This window comes from Alosa pseudoharengus, unplaced genomic scaffold (assembly GCF_046254945.1).
Source record: "Alosa pseudoharengus isolate Yale_2024_CS ecotype anadromous, Long Island Sound unplaced genomic scaffold, YU_APseudo_1.1 YU_APseudo_1.1_scf_14, whole genome shotgun sequence".
NCBI lineage: Eukaryota > Metazoa > Chordata > Actinopteri > Clupeiformes > Clupeidae > Alosa > Alosa pseudoharengus.
Genome location: NW_027468609.1, coordinates 22,417,061 through 22,436,576, shown reverse-complemented (window position 1 = coordinate 22,436,576; position 19,516 = coordinate 22,417,061). Strand labels below are relative to the sequence as shown.

The 19,516-nt window shown below is 43.6% G+C and overlaps 4 protein-coding genes across 5 annotated transcripts in view; 3 read left to right on the top strand and 1 right to left on the bottom strand.

Annotated features, from left to right (window-relative positions):
- The window catches only part of lzts3a (leucine zipper, putative tumor suppressor family member 3a), a 9,523-nt gene extending 8,812 nt beyond the window's left edge, over positions 1-711 (top strand). For both annotated transcript variants that reach the window (XM_076283261.1, XM_076283260.1), the window contains exon 5: positions 1-711. This exon is cut by the window's left edge and continues 2,853 nt beyond it. The gene's annotated coding sequence lies outside the window, so the exon portion shown is untranslated.
- Positions 712-1,576: 865 nt separating this feature from the next.
- fastkd5 (FAST kinase domains 5) lies at positions 1,577-5,247 on the top strand. The gene is made up of 2 exons (XM_076284185.1): positions 1,577-1,663; positions 2,195-5,247. The coding sequence occupies exon 2, from the start codon at positions 2,207-2,209 to the stop codon at positions 4,649-4,651; it is 2,445 nt and encodes an 814-aa protein (XP_076140300.1). The 5' UTR covers positions 1,577-1,663; positions 2,195-2,206; the 3' UTR covers positions 4,652-5,247.
- Positions 5,248-11,872: 6,625 nt separating this feature from the next.
- On the top strand, positions 11,873-13,207 carry LOC143123078 (vasotocin-neurophysin VT 1-like). The gene is made up of 3 exons (XM_076284186.1): positions 11,873-11,995; positions 12,458-12,662; positions 13,062-13,207. The coding sequence occupies exons 1-3, from the start codon at positions 11,873-11,875 to the stop codon at positions 13,205-13,207; spliced, it is 474 nt and encodes a 157-aa protein (XP_076140301.1).
- A 244-nt stretch (positions 13,208-13,451) lies between these two features.
- ythdc2 (YTH domain containing 2) overlaps positions 13,452-19,516 on the bottom strand; it is a 36,641-nt gene continuing 30,576 nt past the window's right edge. Inside the window, exons 27-31 of the mRNA XM_076284184.1 lie at positions 18,420-18,570; positions 17,153-17,356; positions 15,934-16,116; positions 14,920-14,974; positions 13,452-14,579 (exon numbers count right to left, since the gene is read on the bottom strand). Of these exons, the coding sequence (XP_076140299.1) occupies positions 14,921-14,974; positions 15,934-16,116; positions 17,153-17,356; positions 18,420-18,570 (592 nt within the window). The 3' untranslated portion in view covers positions 13,452-14,579; position 14,920. The remainder of the gene's footprint in view (positions 14,580-14,919; positions 14,975-15,933; positions 16,117-17,152; positions 17,357-18,419; positions 18,571-19,516) is intronic.

The window sequence follows — 19,516 nt, the reverse complement described above, 5'->3', positions numbered from 1 at the left end:
GATAGTGAATTGTGAGGTGTGCTGAGGTCGATGCCGAGAGAAATATAATGTGTTGACAGAGAATGAAGCCAGTGCTTATGATGAAAAGAGAATTATGCTTTTTTTTTTTGTTCCACTGTCATAAGAAAAAGAAGAACAGATGAATGTTTCATACATGACATAGGCCTAACTGCTGACCTGTCCTGTAAGCAAGTGAACCATCAATAACTGGCCAGTTCCATGGGCTATGGGAATAGCGATAAGGGTCGTTGTAGTTTATGTTTGTATGATATTTTTTGTATTATTATGACAGTGGACGGACGAACAAGTGTAACTCTCTAAGGAGTAGATGGACACGTAAGCCTCGACTGTCCTTGGGCCATATTTGCTGCTATGTACCTTTGTTGTGTCCTGCTGTGTTCTTGGTAGAGACAGAGAAGGTGTACTTGGATGTAAATATAATTGTTACTTATGTGAATATATCTACCCAAATATACCAAGCTATTGCGTGTGAATACTTTCAGAGGATAATTGTGAATTAGTTACACAGACATTTCAGCTTTTATTTTTTATTCTATATTAATATAAATATATAAATATAACACATAGATCCATCTTTAAAATTGGACCTACGTGGAAAGAATAAGAGAAACATTCAAATCCATTATCCCTAGGCCTATATGTTTACTTGATGTTTCCGATTAATATCAAAGAGGACAAAATGCCACCAATGTTTTCTATTATTATTTTGTATTGTTTTTATTTTATGTTACTGAAATGGCTTGAAGAAAACATATCTTAGCATAAATTAATTTAAATAATAAAGATATGAAGAATCAAACAATGTACGTGTGCTCTTTAATGTTCTTGTCTCATGTTCAGTTGATTAAACATTTGTACATCCTTCAAGTCTACCCTTCCTATCCTAAGATGAACTCCTGAATTACATTGAACCATAATATTGGTCTTGTGGTTACCAAAAAAATGACACTCAATAGGCCTATAATCAACCATTTTCAGAGAATTTGTTTTAGCCTATAATTAAACATTTAACATAAAAGAGATGTCTTATCCATGCAGCATAGCCTATCCTTGTGTAATTTAATTTTTAACATAATGGTAGGCATTTATGAACATTTTGATGTCTTATCAGCTGAGCCTAAAAAGAATTTAAAATGAAACAGAAAAATGAAAATCACAAATTAAAGTAGCCTACATTTTATTTCAGGCCCAGTACACTCTCAGAGATCTTGATCTGCTTCACTATAGCCTATTTGCTCCAGTTGTCTACTTTAAAGGGCAAAGGGGTCAAGCAACTCTCATCCATTTTTATGAGTAGGCCTAGCCTAAAATAATTAATCAAAAACCCCATGAAAATGTTCTGTTGAAATCAATCAATGTTATATTAGCGTGACCTTACGACTTTTGTGTTACAATGGAACCTCTAAATAAACCTCAAAACCCAATACATTTCTCCGTAGCATTAGCATGTGTTTACATTAGAATCTACTAGGCTACTACAAAACCTACTTTTGCGTTTCTCCTCTACAATGCTTGGTCCTCTGCAGCTGCCGTACTCGAGTTCTCGTTTCTAACTTAGAAGTTGAAGCATGGGGCATATGCAGTCAAAACTTCGTGTTTCATTTCAATAACATCGATCGGCAGTCATTGGTGACACTGATGAGTAAGTATATTTTATCTGAAAAATAAAGCTGGGAGGTTTGTTTGCTAGCTACTCAGCATTAAGGCTGGCAGTGTTATTCTGTCTCTTATGACATTGTGAGGTTGGCTAAATCTGCAGTAGGCTAACACCATTTGCTTGCTAGCAAAGCTAGCTGTCAAAAAAAGATAATAATAGCCGAGTTTAAGATTCAACTGCAAAAACAGACCAACCAGCATAAAGTCGTGTAAGTTAGCTGTAACTAGCTAGCTAGTAATTTCCAGAGGCTTGTAGAAGAAGCTGTTTAGTCTGGGAATTGTAAGCCAACTGGTGGCTAATTACAGCTTTTATTTTTCTTTTGACAGCTTGCTACGAAGCAAGTGGACACTAAAACGACAAATTATGTTAGTTAACTCCATAGTCAAGCCGGAGTGGTTATGACCAATGTTTTTACATCCATAACCTGCTTGTATTGTAGCCTACATAACTACATTTGCTACAGATGTTACAGTGGCTGCGTTGTTTTGACGGTTTATATCTTGTTTTTGTCGTTAGTTTCTGTCGTGGATGTCTGCACGGGTTCTAAGCAGGCGTTTGGCTCGCCTCTACCTTCATGCCACCCCCAGGCAAGCGGTTGCCTTTGTCAGGGGCCGCAGCTTTGACTCTGACAATGCAGAGAAGGCACAGCAGCAGCGGGAAGAGGAGGATGAAGAGGAGGATGCGCCGTCTTTGCGTCTGGTGGGGCAGTACACGTTGCAGTATAATCCCTCGGCCTACTATCGGCCTGTGGTAGAAAAGTCCGTCCCCCAGGGCCAGTCAAAGACTCTGGATGAGTCGCCCCAGCTTGGCCTGGCTCCCGCTCTCCGACAGCAGAGCAACATCTACAGCATCAGCTCATCCCGCCACCTCTCCATCACCAAGAACACACTACTGGATCTTGCATTCAGCAGAGACAACGGCGCTAAGGACAAGGCAGCCACCCCTCTGCCCTCCCAAGATATTCCTCCGGACGTCCAGGTGGATCCCCGTGCCTTCCAGCTGTGCCGACCAGAGTACCGCAGCTTCACCCACGACCTCTCCTCAAGGCCCCCCACTCTTCCATCGAAACAGACCTCCCTGATCCTGCACAAGGTGACCGTGCTCAAGGGCAGCATGATGCCGGCGGACATTGCTCGCTTCCTGTGCGACCTGGGCGCGCTGCCCGCACAGCAGATGCCACTCGTCCGCGGCGATTCGCGTTTCTATATGCTGCTGCGCTACAGCGTGGAGTCCCTGCAGGGCTTCACCAACGTCCAGCTCCTGGACGTGCTGCGAGCGCTGGTGCTGCTGGGCCTGCCGCCGACCCACAGCATGCTGGAGATCTACGAGGCCGAGTTTGTGCGCCGGGCGGCTGGCTTGGAGCTCCATCAGCTGCTGCTGGCCGCTGACCTCTGGCGCTGCCTGGGCCGCACGGTCACCCGCTACCTGGAGCGCCTCGGGGACTGCATCAGCGTCCACTTCTGCCAGGTGGGCGCGCCAGAGCTCGTGGAGCTGGTGTACCTGCTCGGCGAGGGCCGCAGGTGCCCGTCGTCGCTGCTCCAGCCCTTGGAGTACATGCTGGTCAAGCACCTGGACAAGCTCCACCCGGAGGAAGTGGGCGCGTTGTGTTTGGGCCTATTCAAGGCGCAGTGCGGGCTGAGCGGTGGGGCGGTGCGGAGGCTGGTGGACCGGGCGCTCGGCGCGGTCGGGGAGATGAGCGACTTTGCGCTGGTGAACGTCATGAAGCTGCTGCGTTTCAGCCACCTGGACCACGTGGCATGGCTGGAGGCCATGGGCACCGAGATCCCCCGCCGCGCCCCGAGGATGGGCGTCCAGGGCCTGATGCACGTGGTGCTCGCCTGCTCGGCACTGCACTACCGCAACAGCCGCATCCTCCTGCCCATTGCCAAGCGCGTGCCGGACATCGCGCCCCACTGCCGCAGCAAGGACGCCTGTAAGATGCTGTGGGCGTTCGGCACACTGGGCCTCCACCCGAGACAGTGCCCTGGACTCTACGCAACTCTCACCGAGGTGCTGCGCCAACGCGAGGCCGATTTCCAGCGCTACCCCGAGCACCTGCTGACCGCCCTGCTGGGCCTGGCTTTCGCCGGACAGTTCCCACACGACCTGCTCGCTCTGGCCCTGAGCCCCGAGTTTGTGAGCCGGGCATCGGCGTCGCAGCGGATGGAGCTGCGGATGGACCTGTTCACACTGGACGGCACCGTGGGCCTGGAGCTGCCCCAGTGGACGGGCCCGCGTCTGGGCGCTTCCGTGCGGGACGAGGTGACCCGGCTGCTGTGGGACTTCGCCCGTGAGGACGTGTGCCGCAAGCCCGAGGTGTTGGAGGCGGAGGCCGCGCTGCAGGAGCTGCTCGGGGGAGAGCGTTTCATCCGCAAGCACATGATCCTCCCGCACACGCGCTCCATCGACCTCGAGGTGCGGCTGGACCCGCAGGGCCGGCCGCTGCCGCTCATCTCGGAGGAGGAGGAGGAGGAGAGCCGAGGCGACGCTGATCTTCCTCACTCCTCTGTCGATAGGTACTTGGATCAGGGCCACAGTGGGGTGACGCTGACTGACGACCTGCTGGCCCAGCTGACCAACACGCGCAAACCTCCGACACAAGCGCCCCCGCCGTCGCCGCCTCCGCTACTGCGCAACGTGGAGCCGGAAGGCGAGCGCGAAGGAGTGTTCAGCGTCGGGGTGGACCTGACGGACGGCCTCCTGGGCTCTCTGACCAAACCCCGCCCCCAGACGCCGCAGAGATTAGAGCGGACGATCATGCAGATCGCCGTACAGGTGTCCAACAGGAACCACTACGGCTACCGGTCACAGCAACTCCTAGGCCTCCATGCCCTGAAACGCAGACAGTTGGCTCTTGCAGGGTACCATGTTGTGGAACTTCCTCACTGGGAGTGGTTTCCACTACTGCGTCGCTCACGCACAGAGAAACTGGCCTATCTGCACTGCAAAATATTTGGGAGTCTGAAAGAATAACCGTCAGTTTTTTTTTTTTTTTTTTCTGTTACATTTTTGGTGTTTTGTTGCCTTATGGACAATCAACAATCCTGATAGTCTAGTGTTATGTTATGAAATATTTAGTGTAATTCACATTCACAGTGTCACTGCAAGTCATTGTTGTCAACCTTTGTCAAGAAACCAGTGTGTAATGTGACCGTAATGTGCAACACAGAGCCAAAACCTTCCTTCTGTCTCTGTCAGCTTATTGAGTTTGTGTGCGTGGCGTCTTGATTCCTTTTACATCATTCATATCAAGTCATGTTTACTGTATTCTGAAGAGCAATCTCTCATTAGTCCTGGCCTTTTGTTTATGTGCATATATGCAGAATATTCATGAGGTGTCCTCTGTCTTCCTTTTTTCAGTGAGGTCTTGACACATAGTTGAACTTGCTGACCATAAACTGGACCATTTTTGAAATTAAGACAATTACTGTTTACACATTGAAGCATTGAATGCTGCAATAAACACTAAGGAAAATAATTAGCTGATTGTATACCTTCATGACTGGACTAAATAGTATTTCATCAGCTCATAAACTCTTGTTCCCTGTGCTGGCGCTGGTGCCACATCATCTTTGTCCCCTGTGTTCTTTTAGTTTCAGTTTAAACACATTTCTCGGTTTTGGTATCTCTAAAATAATAAAAAAAAGAAAGTTCAAAATTAATTGGACTTTGAATTAATTAATTGGACTAAGAATTTAAACAGTGTGACTGCTGCTAACCATTTGAAAAAAATCAAAGTCTTCTTATGGCCAAGTGTGTAGAAAGACCATATAAGGGGATGGAGTGGGCTGTGTTTCCCTATAGTGGCAACTGCCTAGGTGTCACAGAGGTCATTTTAAAGGTCGTTTAGAAACGCCTGTAGAATGCTGAAGGTTGCATCCCTATTTAAGAACTGCTCGTTGAACAATACATCCTGTTGAAAACCATTTACAATTACGCTAACGGAAGCGGTCTGCATGTGAAGGCTACTAGATGGTCAATAACTCATCTGTTAGGGCTAAGGTCAAGCTATAATGTTCAGGTTTGATTCTACAATTTATTCTTCAAACTATTCTTTGTGTCACTTGTGAATGGCTATACTAAGGTCAGTTTGTAAATAGCCTTTGCCTGACATTCTACAGCTACCTAAACAACCATGTTTCTAGTCATTCAGAATGCTTTTTTGGCACGACAGCAGTACCTCATGTTCTTTATAAGATGGTGTCAGTGCCCAACTCTTTGGATTGACAGAAAATGTGTGATCCTTTTAAATAACTTTTCACCATCTGGAAAATATATTATCCTAGAGTGCTTTTAATATTTAAGTTGCGCATTCTACAAAGGTAAAATGGAGGAAAGGAAACAAAGAAAGTACACCTATAACGTAAGCCTAGTGTTATACACCTATTTGTAAAAATGAATAGACAAGGACATTTCAGTAGTTCGCATCACAGAAGAAGACCTCTCCAGTTATGTTTTGTGTGTTATGTGAGATATGATCAATTACCCATACATGAACAGTTAAGTGTGTACTGTACTTCCTGTATTGTCATAAATGTTCCCTCTAGTTTCCCTCTTTGCATGGAAATGTATATCTCAACAGTCACATCAAATCACAATGGAGCAACTGCGGACTTGAGGCCATATTAGACTACTGCTCATGTCCGTAGTAACTGTTTTTTTCTTTTGTTCAACCTTTTGAAAAAGACAAAAAGTAAGCCCTCAATTTGTTCTTTGCTGGTAAAATGTCCTCTTCATTGCCTGCTGTTGGCTCTTGATCTTGTGATAACTGTTCCGGTATACACTGAAGTACACGTCAGCACAAAAACTTCAGTAGATTTTTTTTTATTATTATTAAATTAATCAGACTTGTTTACTAATTAATGAGAGATAATGTATCAAATATTGTTAGTTTGTTATACTTTTTTCACGTAATGCTGCAGGAAAACAAATTTCAAGATAACTGTCATTTGTTAAGCCTCTAACATTCATCCGCTTCAGCAGCCCTCTGTGAGAGCTCTGAGTCACCACTGGTGCCCTTGGAGGTGGAGTAGCCTACAGATGTTCTTTTCCTTGCATTTTGCCTCTGCTCTCTCTCTCTCTCTCTCTCTCTCTCTCTCTCTCACTCACTCACACACACACACACACTTGTATGAGTTATTCAATGCCTCAGCATCACAGTCATATTTGACCCTGTCTTGTATAGCCCATTCATCCACTAGTCTTTTTAAACTGGTTGACCATAGTTTTATTAGCTTGAGTCATCTATGTTATGGATCAACCTGACCTCACTAAAATGTATTGTCTCAGAAAAATATGCTTTTTGAACACTTTAAAGCTTCGGTCAGAACTGAGAGATACAAAAGTCATGTCAAATCAAAATGCTATATTCTGGCTGAGCGCAGTTATCCTGGAAACCAGACAAATCTGAACGCTCATTGTATTTCACTAGATGCCATTGAAACCAATTTCTAGCCAGCTGAAAATTGCCAAAAAGGCCAATCGCAACTGCTTATACAACATGGGACTGGCTTTATTCCATGACACAGAAAAGCACTGAGGCACTTTCGTGTACAACCTATGGCTGCACTCGTCTTGTCAGTATTAAATGAAATGGACATGTATTTTATTTAAAAAACGAACAAGCAACGAACAAGCAACCTTCACGGACCAAAAAAGTTGTGTTTGCAGTTCATCTGAAAGGATTTGGTTAATTTAATGTAGTGACTTTAAGTTTAATTTAACCACTTGTTATGTTCCTTGGAAATGGAAATTGTAGTCCAGAGCAATTCTCAAATGAGTTGTGCAGAGTACAGTATGAAAGTAGGCCAAGGAAATTCAACAAAATGTAAGAATAAAACTCCAACAATGTAGGCTGTCCAGGAAAAAAAACACATCTGGTCAGTCAATGATTATAACTTAAGTAATGTTAGGCCTCACATGGCAGAGGTCAAGTGAATATGACCTCTAATTTTACACATCTCTGAGAATTGTTAACAGACAATGATTTGTAATGTTTTTTCATATGCTTCAGAACAGCCTTTCACACAGTTATCCATTGAAATGAGAAAGAGGTAGAGAAGAAAATGTTTAGACTTGACCTCAAGGTCATCACATTGAATGGGATAGCGGTCACAGGGTTCGTTCAGGTCAGATGTTTCCTGATGGTGGTCTTCTAAGAAACCCCCCATCAAACAAATCTCAACATTTCAGGAAGACTTTCAACTATCTGAAGGCAGTTGGTATGCTGATAGACTAAGTCTGATTTGCGAACATACTCCATCCTCAGATTTGACAGAGCCATTGCAGATGAAGTGGGGAAATTCATCTTTTTTTTCAATCTATAGTAAATCCAATGTTATTGAATCCCGACAGCAGGGTCACTCTTGTAATTTTAGAGATATGTCCAATCATCCTTTGGGAAATACTTTGCTCTTATTTCTTGTAAAGATGGACAGTCACAAGGTAAGTAAGTGAAATAAATCATTTGCTCAGATAAATATGTTATCATACATATGTTACATTTAATTTAGAGTTGTACTGTGTACTGTACTGCCATGTACTGTGAATAATTTAAGTATTGCAGATAATTCTGTATTCTTTTTCTATAAATGAAAAAGCATTAAAAGGCAGAAGGAAAGGATCACAGAAAATGTCTGTCTCGTCATCCTATTTGGGTCTTTGATGTCAATGCTGAATGCCTTTCAAGGCAATGCCTCTTTTGTTACTGAATCATCACATCACACAAGATGTTATCCTCCGCAATTCCCCGTGCCTCAAGACACCTTACATGTGATGTCAGGGTTTGAAGAGACTGCATGTTCTTTTATACACTTCCTTCTCACCCACCTCTACACGCCACACACATGCACACACACACAAACACACCTCTCTCTCTCTCTCTCTCTCTCTCTCTCTCTCTCTCTCACTCTCTCTCTCTCTGTCACTCATACACACACACACACATCCTGCAGGCACACTCTGTTCCTGAAGATGTTGAGCAGCACAAAGGAGCTCGACCCCGTGCCCTTGGTTGTGTTCATCTTTGTTGGCGTCTTTTCATCCTTGCCTCACACTAATTGTGTTAACTAGCATCTAAATGAAAGGTTTATTATTCCAGCAATGGCTTGACATATGTACCACACTACTGATTAAGGTAGCCTACTGATTTGTTACTCATTTACAATGAATTAAAATGGCTTCCTGTACCTAAGAATTTAAAGGGAAATGTCAGCTTGCTTCTTCGCTGTATCACATTGTCAAATCTGTCTCTCATTGCAATAGTAAATCTTCAAATTTATACAAATGGGTATTCACAATGTACACAATAATGGTTGGACCTGGACCATGGCATTCAGTAGCCTACATGATTGGTAACTCTTATGTAACATAACTGGGACATTATGTCAAAAGGATATTCACCATAGTTTGTTTTTGTTTATAAATCATAGATTTGTCATGTCGAAATCATTTGGTATCACTGCTGAATTTGATGTGGGTGAAACAGATCCTGTGGTTTTCTGATACTGCTCTTAGCAGGGTACTGTTAGAACCGCCACTTGGCCGCTGCCTTGCATACCTATTGGCGGTTTAGCCAAATTCATAAATATTCAAACAAATTAGTGGTAAATAACAGTCAAAAATACTTCTGCACACAGACTGCTGAGGCTTATTGGTGATGTTGAGGCGAGATGTGTCGTTTCTGATGCAGCTGCTTGCTCTGCCTGACCCCCGTGCCTTCTTCATGTTCCCTCAACGTCTGTCCTTTCCTCCTCTTTTCCAGATACTGATTTTACACTGGCTCTAGTTTATATAGGCAGAGTTGGGTGTAACACGCAAGTGTTGCGTTGCCGGTATTAGTGTCTGCTGTCTGTGTGTGTGTGTGTGTGTGTGTGTGTGTGTGTCACTCAGTGGCATATCCTCATATGGGCGGCATCTTCTGGGAGGGCGACAAGAACATTCGCAAAAATAAAAGTAGCCTAAAAATAAAAAATAACACAAGTAACTAATTGCTAGGCTTAGTTCAATCACACCACAAATTGCCTCCAAAAACATTTCAGGGGGTTACACAAGCTAGGACTGTACTGATTTAGCATCTAGTAGGATAATGACAGGTGTGCAACTTTCGAGCGCACTTCACTGAAAGCAGTTCAGATTTTTATGAGTTGTGTGGGTGTGACCATTCAACTTTGTGAGGGAGGGTGCGCGAGCTGGGCAGCAGGCAGCAGCACTGCCATAAACCCGGGTTCACATTGTACGCGGCATGCGCTGCGCTCGCCACTAGGTTGCTCTTGGTTGAGGTAATGTCCTAAAGATTTGTGTTGTGTTTGCCGCCGGGCTCAGCGCAAAATACCTATGATTTACAGCAAGGCCGTAGTCATGATGTCAACATTGGGGGGGACCAAATCTGTGGTGGGGTCTGAGGGACCCCCAAACAGAAGGCCCCCCCCCCCTCCCCCGGTGAGTTTTGTGAAAAGAGAAGGGTGGAGAAGAAGCAACTTCACTGGTCCATCCCTGGACCCGTGACTCCATTTGTGTTCAAAATGTATACTTTAAAAGAAATTACAAACTTGAGTATCTTTTGATAACCTCTATATTACACAGAATGTGGTTCTTTGACTTATTACTTACACCTGAAGATTTTTCTAAACTAAGGCTAAAGACTCATAGGTTTGGAGCCTAATAAGATTTTGTCTTTTAATTTAGATTTTATTATGCTGGCGGCTAATCACACAATTTTAACGTAGTTTGAAAGGGACAGGATTCAGGAATAGGCTACTAAGACAGGCCCCTCTTCTGTCTGACTCACCTCATGTTACCCCTGTATGCATTATAGACTGGCTTCTGACAGAAATTACGTTTTGTGCCAACATGTAGAAACACTATAGGCCTACTACAGCCTTTAATTGGTGAATGGAGGTGCAAATTCCTTTCTTTGGTTATTGTCCGCGATTCACATTAACTACTAGGCCACATTTGATCACGTTTTGCCTGCATGGATGCGCGATTGAGTGCGCATCTAAATAATATGCAAGATGCAACAATCATTTCTAAGAGGCCTATACACGGTAATTTCTGGCATTACTACTAGCACATGAATGCATTAAAGACGTAAAAGAAATGACACAGGCTTGCACAAATTCATCATTTAAAATAAAACATTTCACTTTCGCTATCATTGTGAGAATAGGCTACAATATGGAAAATGTTTGTCCCTTTCAGTCTGATCGGCTCCAAACATGTATGGGATTTCCTTAGCCTGTGCTACACCTTTCCAAGAAGTTTTGTGAAAATTGTTCCGGTAGCTTTTGCGATATTGTTGACAGCCCTACCTCACCGCAGTAGGGTGCAGTAAATGGAAGCTTTTGATAGCGCACGCCACTAACGAAAAACGGAAAATCACCAGGACAAACCACTCAGGGGTGTAGGCTACTCTGGAACCATAGGTCACTAATTTGTGCGTTATTTACGTTTGATTACATTTCAGGTACGTGTTGGTTTCCTGTATGCCTAGTATAGCGCTTTATTCTTTCTTTATTTTTCTATGTCCGAATATTGGGGGGGACATTTTGGTCATATTTGAATATTGGGGGGGACACGTCCCCCTCAATGTCTATGGTGACTACGGCCCTGATTTACAGCGCGCCGCGGTCAAGTTCAACATGGTTCAACTTTGACCGCGGCACGCACAAGAGCTGCGCCTTGCTCAGCGCAGCGGCAGGCCAGTTCTTGCGCGCACAAACCATTGACAATAATGCCACTAGAACGTACAATGTGAACCCCCTTGGTGAACTTGGAGGCATCTTTCAGTAAGACAAAGTAATGATCAGTAGGCCTAGGCCTATCAAGAGAAATTATAGTCTAATTTAAAGTGACTGCATAGGCCTATACAATGCATGTTTCTTTTCTCACTAATGCGCAATTGTGAGGCTGCAGCACAATATGTTGATGGCTCAAATACCTAATTGGTTAAATTGTTTTTGTTAACTTTTGATCCAACGGAGAGTGACACCGAGGTCGTGAACGTGACGACGGTGGTGGGGGCAGAGGGAACAAACATGATGACGTTGTAGAAGAGCATCATCATGCTCCAAGTTTCAGATAAATAGCGCGCGTTTCAGAAGCAGCAGTCGAGTGAGAAGAGACACACAGAAGAAATAGTCTACTTCAGCAAGGTTGAGGTTGAGAGAAGGCCACTTATTTGCTTTTAACACGATGAGCGATTTCGGACTGCAGCTGCTCTGTCTCCTTGGTCTTTTGTCGTTGACCTCAGCCTGTTACATCCAGAACTGCCCCCGAGGTGGAAAGCGTTCATTCCCGGATCAACTTCCCAGACAGGTGAGAAGCTTTTTTTTTTTCAATCGGACTTAGCTGTCTAAGTCCATGATTAACACTGTGCATGGCTGTATCGGAATATCTGTTTTTACGAAGTACATTTAATAGGCTACTGAATGTTCTGTCAGCATAGGTTAGAATCAAATTTTAGGCATAATTTAGCCTAATGTAGACTAGCCTACATATACTATAAGCTATACTGTGTGTGTGCGTGTGTTTGTAGTCTAGCCTATGAGTGGGCGAGGGAGGGAGTGAGAAGAGGCGTGGAAGAGGAAGACAGAGAGTTTAAGTGAGAAATGAGGGAAGGCAAAAGACTTAAGACAGAAGAACCCCACCCCCCCCCCCCCAAAAAAAATCATAGGCTACCTTAATGTCAATGGACTATACACAGAAGAGTAAATTTTTAGTTTGATCTCAACACAAACGTGACCGACCATTAACTCGCGCATCTTGTTCTTTATCCAGTGTATGGCATGTGGCCCCGGTGATAGGGGCCAGTGTTTTGGCCCCAGCATCTGCTGCGGTTATGAGATGGGCTGCTATGTGGGCTCTCCGGAGTCCGCACGCTGTGCAGACGAGGACTACCTGCCATCCCCGTGTGAAGCCAGCGGAAAGGCATGCGGCCCCGAGGACGGCCACTGCGCTGCGCCCGGGATCTGCTGCGATGCCGGTGAGTCGGTTATGGTCTGATTGCTTTGTATTTTTGAGAATTATAAGCTTGTCTAAATTTGAGCTATGATATGATGTGAAAAAATATAGTATTATGAAGTGAATAATGTAAAGAGTTATCACTAGACTGCATTTCCGCCAACTTGGCACATGTGCCATATGTAGGCTACAACGTTATATATTTTATGGAAGGCTATTAATCAGGAAATTAACATCCCTGCCTATTATTATTTTACAAGAGAATGAAGGCTTTTTGTATAAGTACGCCTAGCCTAATCGTATCAAACATAGAGTAGCACCTGATAAAAGTCGCAAATCTCAGAGATGGGAAATTTGATGGAGAAATTTTTTTCTTGGTCACCCCTCCTTGTCTGAATTGGGAAAAAATGTGTGTCTTCAGAGAGCTGCGTTCTGGACCCAGACTGCCAGGAGGAGAGTAAAAGCAGACCCTTGGGCGAGCAGACTGCGACGCTGATGGGCCCGTCTGCGGCGGAGATCCTGCTCCGGATCCTACACGCTAGTGGACGGGCACGGAGTCAGTACTAACAGCTCCATCTGCTGGAGGAAAGAGGATTGGCAGCCTGCTTATTGTGCACAGCAATGTATCCGAAATGCACATACTGTAGATAGGTGCGTAGTGGAGTGCTATATGAATATTTTCCCCCCAACCAGACTCACACACATACACACAAACAGCAAATTGTAGACAACTCTGGGTTTCAACTTCATATGGAAATCAACCGACACACACACGGACATGAAATAAAAAGGAAAGATGTTAACATAAATGTTTGAAATTACTGCACTGACCAGCAGAATTTTGTCATTTTTAATGCTTTGAAAATATGCATTGTACAATGAGTGTAAATATGTAGCAAATAAATCTTTTCTTGCACTGGCACTGTATACCAACTCTTTTCCAATTTTTCATTGAAAAACAAAAAAAAGTAAAAACTGCAGTTAAAAAAAATCACAAGGAAAAATTTTTGAAAACCTAAATCTTTAACTTTAATACAACACGAGATACAACTCAATTCAACAGAGACATAGTGGTCTGCTTACTACACAGTCAGCGTTTAAAGGAACAGTGTAAACATGTGATCTCCTGAAATGTATTAAAGTAATCAATTACTATACATGAGGTAACACATTAACTCATAGATAGGTAGATAAGCTTAAAAATGGTCATTCTCTTCACAAAGACCTGATAAATCTTTGATAAACTCAATAAAGAGAGAATGAGGCAAAAGTATTTCTGCCAGAGAACAGGCCAAATATATTAACCCCCCGACTCCGTGTACAAACCTGCATTATTCTCTAATTCATCATCTCTGCACCAAAAAACAGACCATCAAGACTGATTACAAGTGCAATTCATTACAACAATCTCAATCTTAGCACAAAGTTGCTTTCCAGTTCATAGTGTTTTTTTAAAGGCTTCAATAGCAAAGAAGTGAATCAAGGACATCTCTGGCTCAAAGGCCTCCTCTGAAATGACGCCTTGCTTAATCACTGTCCGTCTATCAGGTCTTACTGCTTTTGATTTCTGCATAACTTAATCAGCCAACTCTTGACCCAAGACTGACAACAAAGTACAACTAGGCCAAAGTAAGGTATTGGAAACTTAAATCGGAACACTTACGTGAGAACCTTCAAACAGGAACCACAGTTCTGAACAATAATTCAAGTATGTGCACCCAGAGGAATTACCCATTGGTGCCGTGGCTCACAATAGTGACTCTGAACGCCACTATCGTGCTTCAGGAACCAAAACTGCACCGGAGCAGTCCATTGCACGACTTCATATAAAGCTCTGGTAATGCCACGTGCCTCACACACACAAAACGAGAGAAAAGGGGTCCATTCACGAAGGGCTTGCACCTTCAGGCCTTTTAATTTCAGGCATTTTGAGTTCTACCTGCAGAAAAGAAAGCAGAGAGGGAAATTAAATGGCTTCATCAGCAGAACTACCTGTGTAGTCTTCCAAGAGACAAGCTGGACATCAGGCTCTGATCCTGAACCCGTTTTTTTTAACACAATTTCCTTTTTACCTGCTCCTCGTATCTTTATTAATCAAATACATAATAGTTTCACAAACACTGACGTGTAAAGTGTGTGTGTGTGTATGTATGTGTGTGTGTGTGTGTGTGTGTGTGTGTGTGCTGCGTGGGTGGTCTGTGTTACGCTGCTTTTAACAATCTATCTCTTGACTGACTAGTATTTCTCGGATGCTTTGGTTGCCGTGGTTTCCATCTGACCTTAGAGACGTTCCCACAGCTTCAACAGCTGAGCTCCAGCTTGAGGCTCCAACTCCTGAGAGGGGCAGTCAATGTTAAAGAGACAGAAGAGAGAGAAGAGAGAGAGAGAGAGACGAAAAGAGAGTAAAGAGGAGAGAGAGTAATGATAAGAAAGGGAGAGCAAGAGGAGAGAGAGCTTCATACAATGCACATTCTCCACCGCAATATCTAATATCTAAATTAATTCAAGAATAACTCTAAAACAAGTGGACAGGTGGCTTACACTAGGCTTGATAGATTTGTTAAATTTGTTCAAGTTGTTCAATTTGATAATTTAGCCCTCCATGAAATTTAGGATGAGAGGGGACTCTATTGGAGGACACACCTCTTGGCTGCTCAGTTAACTACATGATAACAGACTTAGACCTATTCATTTTCAGAGCATTCACGGTGAAGCCACTAACACCTCTGTCAGATCACAGCCAAATTACTGTGTATCTTAAAGCAACACCAAAGAACTTTTCCTCTGTCGCACGCACTATTTGTTTATCCAGCACCAGCTTTGCAAATAACGATGTCCACAGACAATGTAGAATATGTTGCATGATTTTATGAAAGTAGGATGTATTGCGACATCAGATGCAAGTCAAATTTGTAGTTTCTCATGTCTCATTCCATCGAACTACAGATCCGCTACCCGATCCGGCAAACTTACATAGTGCGGTTATAGCCGATAGAGGGCCGCGAAGCGAATGATGAACCACTGAAACGATTTTGGAAACATTATTTTAAGGTACAAAAAACTCTTTGGTGTTGCTTTAAAAGAACAGAACATTCTAACATACATCAAGAGCCCAATAAGCAATTGTGTTACAGATGGGCCAAGAACAGCAAATAAAATGCTGTGAAAATACTATGTACGTATGCATGTCTGTATGAAGGATGGTGTGTGTGTGTGTGTGTGTGTGTGTGTGTGTGTGTGTGTGTGTGTGTGTGTGTGTGTGTGTGTGTGTGTGTGTGTGTGCGATGGCCCACCTGTCCATCACGGCTGATCTGCACCTTCTTGTTGTCGTTCCAGGGGTTAAGGAGCTGGTACGTGCACTGGAAGGGCAGGCTCTCTTTGCGGATCCACTCCACGCTGAACACGCCCCCCAGCCCTGATGAGCCCCAGTCCTGGCACCGCTCCTGACCAATCTCCGATACCATCCTGGCATAGCCCTGCCCAGCAACACACACAGGCGTGCACGCACACACACACACACACACACAAAACACACACACGCACACGCACACACACACACACACGCACACACACGCACAAAACACACACAAAACATTACACTCAGCAATGAAGGTGTGCATGGTTGTTTCCAATTCTGCCAGTTTTCAGACTAAAACAAACATATTATTTTAGTTTTACATATCCAATTGTTAGTACTACTATTCTTATTATTATTGCTTATTATTCTAGTCTTAACGTATTAAGACTAGCCTAGCAAATAAGTAGGAGTTTGCAAGGTAACATAGTAATAACTATACAGGCTGTTAGAGCCATAGAAAATGATTTGTTTCATTTTGTATTTATATTATTGTCTGTATTTCTTTATTATTTCATGGAAAGAATGATGCCAGTTTAAGTTAATACTAATGTGAAAATAGAGACTCCTATTTTGATAGTTTGGTACCCATGCGTAAAGACACATTGGAAGACAATGTTAGACAGAAGGATTAAAGAAGCACGGAGAAACAGTTTTTGATCGTGCTTGCTGTGCTCAATAGGGAATACGATTGAGAAATTGTGATATTAAGAACCTTTGTTTATTGCCATTTGATTTTGGAAACTGGATGGCATTTTTAAAGATAAAGATCTTTTTTACTGAATTCACGTTTTGCACGCGTCCATTACTTTCCACAAGTGCTTCTGGAATGACACAGATACTGGATCTGCTGCCATAACAAAGGGATTATAGACTTGATAGCCCACTTGTGGTCTTCGAAAGCTACTATTCCTGGCTGCATTTACCATTGTATGTAACTGAATGAATTGGAAAGCACACATATTTGGTATCTAATTTAAATATCAGCTTATATTTATTACATACCACCAAAATCATACCGAATAGATAACGGGCCAATCAATAATCAATATTCCTCATCCACATCCATCCATCCAACCATTCATTCCTCCACCCATCCAACTATCTATACAGTTATCCATAATTTCCAATATGTTCCTCTCCACCGCCCCACCTACCTGGAAATGTCCGGAGCCTTGGACAGAGAAGACGAGGAAGACGAGGCTGCTCTCTTGGAAGGCGCGGTTGAGCTTGAGCTCGTTGCTGGGCGTGGTGGACCAGATGCCCCTCTGCTGGGAGAGCTCGATGTTGCGCAGGTTGCTGCTCTTCATGATGAAGTAGCGCACCGACGACACGGTCCGCGGACTGGAGGACTTTGAGCACTGCAGCACCATTAAATGTAAACAAAAGGGAGTGTATGAGACGAGTGTGTATCAGTGAACTGGGGAGAGATTAAGTTACCGTAGGTTCAAGTGTAATACCAGAACAGCGAGAGCGCCAAATTCCTTAAGGAACTGTTAAAGCTGATCCCCTTACACACACACACACACACACACACACACACACACACACACACACACACACACACACACACACACACACACACACACACACACACACACACACACACACACACACACACACACACACACACACACACACACACACACACACACACACACACACAGTGAGGGTGCTGGTAAAAATGGAAACAGCACAATACTCTTGGAAGAACTCCTGCATTGATAAAGGAATATACATTGAGTCACACACTGTCTTTTTGCCAAACAATGGTAGCTGTTTGTGGAAGTTAAAGGGAAGCAGCAATGTCACTTGTTAGGCACTTAACAAATTACACTAACACACTATCGGCGAGGCGATGAATCAGAAAGGTGTATTTGGTTGTTGCTCAACAATGGCAGCAATTTTTCATGGGAGGAAAGCTGCTATCGTACTACAGGCCACAGCTCAACAATGTGTACAAAGAAACAGCAAAACATGTTTGTGAGTGTGCATGACCTCACATATAAAATATGGGTTTAAATATAGTTCTACAAAACAACCATTTCAGTTTAACCTTGTTTGCGTCTAAAGAGTGTACTTATTATGTTTGCTGTATGTTTGTTTCCTGTATGCATGAGTGTGTGTCCTAGTTTGAGTTGTTTTCAACCATTTATTGGTTTACTCATCATGCTTTATTAGTTTGGTCATCATGCAACCATCCTAGAATAGATTTCAACCATTTACTGGTTTACTCATTATGCGTGTGGGTGAAAGAGAGAAGCTGTAACCGATTAAACCGCCTTGAGATACTTGAGATATCAGCCCTCAATACACTCCAGAATACAAAAAAAAAAAGCACTTCACTGCAGTGCAAACTCAGGGGAATCTGAACAAAAGTGACACTGGACCCTGAGCTCTTATTCGTGCGCAGGTCCTCCTCACCTTTCCTGAGGAGGTAGATGTTGGGCTGGTACCGGGACTCTCGCCTCCCGCTTTGGGTGTGTGGTCCTCTGGGCGCTTCGAGTGTGCCGCTCCCTTCTCACGTGGGCCCTTCAGTGGGAGCATGGCCGGAGACGGACAAGACCTTGGAGGTCTGAAAGAGGAACAGTAAGTGGATGATGAGTCATCATCTCTACATGACATCATACATCTAGACAGACAAAGAGGTAGGAAGTGGGGGGGGGGTGGGTCAAGTTTGAGTAAGTACTGTATATAACCCAGATGCAATGACAAACGTAAAGACATTGAAACAAAGTTCGAAAGAGAAGAGCAAAACATCTTCGATCTTATTGAAGATGAGATTGAAGGTTATCCAATACTTGAATCTATTTCAGGACCAGACTATTCTTTGTTGTTGTTTTTTTCCCCCCACAATGCAGCATCGTGGTCAGTGGGCGGGCCTTAGTCCAAACAGGCCAATGTGCCCCCCCGAGTTCTCTCCCACATCTAAATATTATTTCGGCTATGATTGAAATTAAATCCATATTGAACATTGTTGTTGAACACTTAACTGAAAATAAAACATGAATAACACTGACTGATATTTGTGTCAATACTGTTGATTGTGTGCGCAAACTGTGTGATAAAGAGGGATTATGCACACTTGGAGACCGCATCAGCGAGTGCCACTGACACATTTACCACCACTCCAGCAACGCCAAAGGAGCACAAATCTCGACCAGTATATTGTTGAGGAAACGACCAGGTCCGTTGCTAATGACAAACTTGAGCTATGGAGACTGTATCTTAGTACTTTGGATCACGTAGGCTACTTAGTGAGCGCAACACAACGTGGCTCATAAAGGGCTTGATCCAGAGGGAGAGACATTTTCAGATGCAGTGACAATAAAGCCCATCATGGACCTGGGAAATGCGACAGTTGTGGAGTCGGCATGTAGGCCTATCGTTGTAAAACAGTATGCCTACATGATCTCCAAACTAAAAAATTGCAGCCTAACAGTCAATAAAAGTGGACTGTCAGAGCATCACAAAATACTTAGTCATGCTGAGTGTCTTGTTAGCTCTTAAACTTTCCGTCA

What these genes read in the sequence shown, in the direction of transcription:
- fastkd5 (XM_076284185.1), top strand. Translation starts at nt 2,207, where the DNA reads ATGTCTGCACGGGTTCTAAGCAGGCGTTTGGCTCGCCTCTACCTTCAT.
- LOC143123078 (XM_076284186.1), top strand. Translation starts at nt 11,873, where the DNA reads ATGAGCGATTTCGGACTGCAGCTGCTCTGTCTCCTTGGTCTTTTGTCG. An exon ending in CGGATCAACTTCCCAGACAG is followed by an intron (nt 11,996 to 12,457) that starts GTGAGAAGCTTT and finishes TTCTTTATCCAG; the next exon opens with TGTATGGCATGTGGCCCCGG. An exon ending in CGGGATCTGCTGCGATGCCG is followed by an intron (nt 12,663 to 13,061) that starts GTGAGTCGGTTA and finishes GTGTGTCTTCAG; the next exon opens with AGAGCTGCGTTCTGGACCCA.